Genomic DNA, 4,522 nt, shown 5'->3' with positions numbered 1-4,522 from the left:
CCACTCGGCCGGCCCGGAGCTGTTCTTTATTGAACCCTTTAATCCATATTCTGACTCTTTATGTCTCTTTCCCTATTAGAGATAATCTGCTTTCCTTTCTGTTGAAAGCCCTGCATCCTTTTATTATTTATTTTACCTTTACAAGAATCTTCCTGTTCCAAAGTGCATTAGGTGAGAAAAATCCAGCTATTTTTGTGAACTATCTGTCTTTTCCCTTATTGATTGCACACAAACTACCAAATAATGGAAACCAAAGACCAAGAAAATACTTTCCCCATCTTCTAACAGCAGCAGCAAACATCAACAACAAATAAAACAAGGTTTGTAATTAAACTCCTACAATAGAAAAGCAGTAAAAGTTTGAGTACATATGTATTTGTTTGGCATCTTAGAAGTGGAAGGAGCCTCAGAAGGTCATCATGTTTATTCTGTTATGAGGTGAATTTTTATATAATTCAGGGCATTTGTTGCTTATTCTTTCCTAATCCCCGCTTTAGTAGACCATGAAAAATTTTCCTCATTACCAACTAGAATACCTTATATTTTAGTTTTGTAATGTTATATTTTTTCTAATTTAAAAGGTAATGCAGGGGCTGGTCGAGTGGCTCAGTTGGTTAAGAGCGCGAGCTCTGAGCAACAGGGTAGCCGGTTCGATTTCCACATGGGCCAGTGAGCTGCGCCTGAACTGAGCTGCCGCTGAGCTGCCAACAGGTGGCAGGATGGCTCAGCTGGTGACAGGACTTGCTCCTAACAACAACGTTGCTGGTTCGATTCCTGCATGGGATGGTGGGCTACGCCCACCCGCAACTAAGATTGAACACAGCACCTTGAGTTGAGTGGGTGCGAGCTGCCGCCAGGCAGCCAGATGGCGACTGGACTTGAAGCTGAGCTAGCTGCGCCCTCCACAACTAAGATGGAAGCACAACAACTTAGCTGTTCCTTTTCCCCAATTCCCAACACTGTTCCCCTTCTCCAATTTCCCAATAAAATCTTAAAAAAAAAAGTAATGCATATTTGCTGTATTACTTTTACCTGATTTCCTTTTGCTTTATTTTCCTCAGATAAGGGAAACAAAACAAAAGAACACTATTTAAAAAAAAGCCTTAAAAGAAATTTAACTTATAAAAAATCCTGTGGGGCGGGTCCATGAAACCAGATCTGAAAGAGCTAGCCTAGAGTTCACAGAATTTCACTAAATCTGTTGGTATATGGGCTACATCTCAGTGAAATAGGGTGAGGGCAGTGAACTCTTTAGTTACTTGCTCCATGAGGCAATCCCAACCTTTGAAGCCTCTGAAAGGGCCCCCATACTTCTCAGAAGTAAAGACATCCACTGGAGATAGAAAAGATGTCATATACCCAGGACTTTATTTTGTTCTAAAAAGTTAGGATGTGCTTGATGTGTTATTATTTGGTTTTTCCACGTCATGATTCTGCTTGAGCCTTACACCTTATAATCACCTCTCCCTTCTTTTTTTTTTTAAAAAAGATTTTATTGGGGAATTGTGGGAGGGGAACAGCATTGGGGAATTGGGGAAGCGGAACAGACAAGTTGCTGTCCTTTCATTATTCANCCCGCGGGGCCGCGCCCGGCCCGGCCATGTGGACCCCCACGGAGGAGGAGAAATACGGCGTAGGTAGGTGAGGCTCCGGCCAGGCCGCGGCGGGGAATTGGGGGACGCGCCCATGCGCCCGCCCCGCCTCGATTCGCGCCCGCGCGCCCCCGCCCCTGCCCGCAGGCTGCGCGGCCTCGGCAGGGCGAGCGCAGAGTGGGGGCGGCGCGGGCGCGGGGCGCGGGGGTGGAATCGGGTCCCCGGGCGTGGGGAGGGCGGCAGGGGGCGCTGGCGGCCCAGCCTCGGCAGGTGCGGCTGGCGGGATGGGTGGGCAGGGTCCAGCGGCCGCCCGAGGTTTCGGGTATGGGGCACCGGGCAGCTCTACCCAAGAAACCAAATTCTGGGAATCTGTGTTCTCCGCTCCCAAACCTCAGTTTTAATGAGTTTCCGCACCTGCGTTGATGAGGGCAGTGTTTATTATTGGACCTTAAAAAAAAATAAAAGGTAGAACACGTTGACATCTTCCCAGTTCAAAATTTTGCACATATTTGGCTTTAAATGTTTATTCATTTTAATTTATTTTGCCTTCAGTATTACAGATAATTACCTTACAATAGGAGGTGTTTTTGGACATGTCTCAATGTTAAGTTTAGTGTGTATTCCAGTCCAGGCTTTGTTAAAAACAAACTTGTTTTTAGGCGAGACCGTTATTCCTCTTAGAATCCTCTTTTTAAAAATCTGTTACAAGTGTTAAACTCCAGAAGCTAAATAATTCGTATAACTTTTAACTTCTTTAAAAAGAATATTTAATAATTCAAGGGATTGAATGTTTTACTTGTATGTTAAGAGTTTTGTGGCAATTGCATGATAGAGGAGTTCAGCCACATTGCATTATTGTAAGTCACCTGTCATCTTGTTCAGTTAGAAGCAGATTTAAAATGTTGAGTGTACAGTCCTCCCCCCCTCCCCCCAAAGCTGTAGTGGAAAAGTATAGATGGGTAATCTGTCTAAACATAGATTTTTGTTTCCCATTTTTACTGCAGCTAAATCAAGATCTGGTTCACAATTCAGTACAAAATCGCTTTTTAAACTGGCAGTGGTAACAAATGTTTAGGAATACCATCAGGCAAGTTATGTGAAAATTGAATTTGTTTAAATGTAAGGACCTGCAGTGAGATCTGTGCTTTAGATAACCTTGTTTTGAATGGTAACTTTCAGGAATTTTTAATTAGCTATGCTATACTGGCATAATAACACGCTAGGATGGAGGTGATAAAAGGAGCCCCGGTGCTAGAGCCGGAATTGGGAAATGCTGTGAAGAGCCGGGATTCACCTCTGGGAACATTTTACCCTTTCTCTTAGAGCTTCCCTAAATACTAAATAGCTTCTATGAAATGAGTTGATGGTCTGTCTTCTCTATAATTTTCTCTCAGAACTGCTTAACTAGAATAACAAATAATTGATGTGAAAGTGGTCAACTGTCCAGCGGCACCTAAGGGGTAATTTCTTTCCTTTTGGGGAGGAACCCTTGAGTAGTGGAGTTGGCAGAGTTCTGAGCCTTGGCTTCTTGACTGGTGTTGTGGGCAAGTTATTTAACATCATTTTCTTAATGTGTAAATTGGGGATAATATTTACCTACAGGATTGTGAAAATCAAATGAGAGCCTACCAAATGCTTAATAGATGTTAATTTCTTCTTTTCCCTGTAGTACTTAGAGTAATAATAATGCAGGTGTTTCCTTATATGTGTTAGTTCTGAGAAGGAGGCAAGGCAAGGTAATCAAGATAGGCATATGTGAATCTTAAAACACTAGGATTGGTGGTGTGATTTACTCAGGAAGATGTAATGAAATCGTTGCATTCCTAGGATTGTGGGTTTAGCTTTAGAAAAATTATTTGCCGTGGAGAGGCACAGCATTGCGCACAGAATAGGACTTAAATGCTTGCTAAATGAGAGAGGCAGTTATTCTGAAGACATTAGCAGCTGTGATTTAGTGTAATTCAGCTGCCTTTTCTGCCAAACAAGGCAACTCTCTTTCTACTTCTCTCACAGCTTTCTTCTACTGTCTATTTCTCAATTAGGGTCTGAAAGTTCCTGTATAAATTGTTCAAAACTCAGGGCGCGTTTTTCTATAAGCATGTTAGAGCTATACTCCTAGGCCTGTTCATAAAATCTAGTTCAATCTATAAAGTAGCTTAAATGTTCTACTAAAATGAAAAAAAAAGTTAATTCAAATGGTATGTTAGCTGCATTATTAAATTGCTAGCTTAAAAATCTAACCATTATTATTTTTCCTATGAGAAAATGTTTTTGGGTTTCAGTTTTGATTTTCATGACCAACTTGAAGCACAGATGTCTATCTCTGCTTGCTAACCCATAATCCTTACAGCAGGGAGGGAAACTTGTACCTACTTCCTACCAATTTGGAGGAAATGCTCAGATGTTGGTGAGGGAAGGAGTCCCTGTTGCAACAGTGCAAAGGAGTTTTTCCACTGGTGAGGTTTGACATTGGTAAGGTTTTTGAGAACCTATAGTAAAGTCTTACTGCCTTTTATTATTTTTTTTATAATTAAGGAATTCTGTACAGATTATAACATTTTCAAATTATTTTATTTATTAACTCAGGACAAGATGATATGTAAGCTTTCCTTTCAATTTAATATTCTGTGATTGACTTTAGAGGGAGGGAAGGAAACTGCCTTTTATGAGGATCAAAAAAGTTAGTGTACTGGGGATTCTCACTTATGTTACACCATGTAGATTCCCAGAGCAGTCCTAGTGTTACCTTCATCATACAGATGAAGAAGCTGGATCTTAGGCTGTTACCCCTTTTTTGTCCTTTAATAATTGAATATTCCCCTTAAGTTTCTTCTTGGTAATGGGCAATATTTTGTGATATACTTGACTCTCTTGCTGTCCTTTTCTAGTGGTACAAGGAGCTGTTCTTTTTTTTTTTTTTTTTTTTTAAA

At 41.2% G+C, this 4,522-nt stretch overlaps 1 protein-coding gene across 6 annotated transcripts in view; it reads left to right on the top strand.

Moving 5' to 3' along the window:
- Positions 1 to 1,580: 1,580 nt before the first annotated feature.
- The window catches only part of DOCK3 (dedicator of cytokinesis 3), a 313,071-nt gene continuing 310,129 nt past the window's right edge, over positions 1,581 to 4,522 (top strand). For all 6 annotated transcript variants that reach the window (XM_019631262.1, XM_019631254.1, XM_019631269.1 and 3 more), the window contains exon 1: positions 1,581 to 1,637. In XM_019631262.1, the coding sequence (XP_019486807.1) occupies positions 1,601 to 1,637 (37 nt within the window). In that variant the 5' untranslated portion in view covers positions 1,581 to 1,600. The remainder of the gene's footprint in view (positions 1,638 to 4,522) is intronic.

The sequence above is a fragment of the Hipposideros armiger genome, unplaced genomic scaffold (assembly GCF_001890085.2).
Source record: "Hipposideros armiger isolate ML-2016 unplaced genomic scaffold, ASM189008v1 scaffold_18, whole genome shotgun sequence".
NCBI classification, from domain to species: domain Eukaryota; kingdom Metazoa; phylum Chordata; class Mammalia; order Chiroptera; family Hipposideridae; genus Hipposideros; species Hipposideros armiger.
The sequence above is the reverse complement of the archived record's forward strand: the minus strand, read 5'-3'. Positions and strand labels throughout refer to the sequence as shown.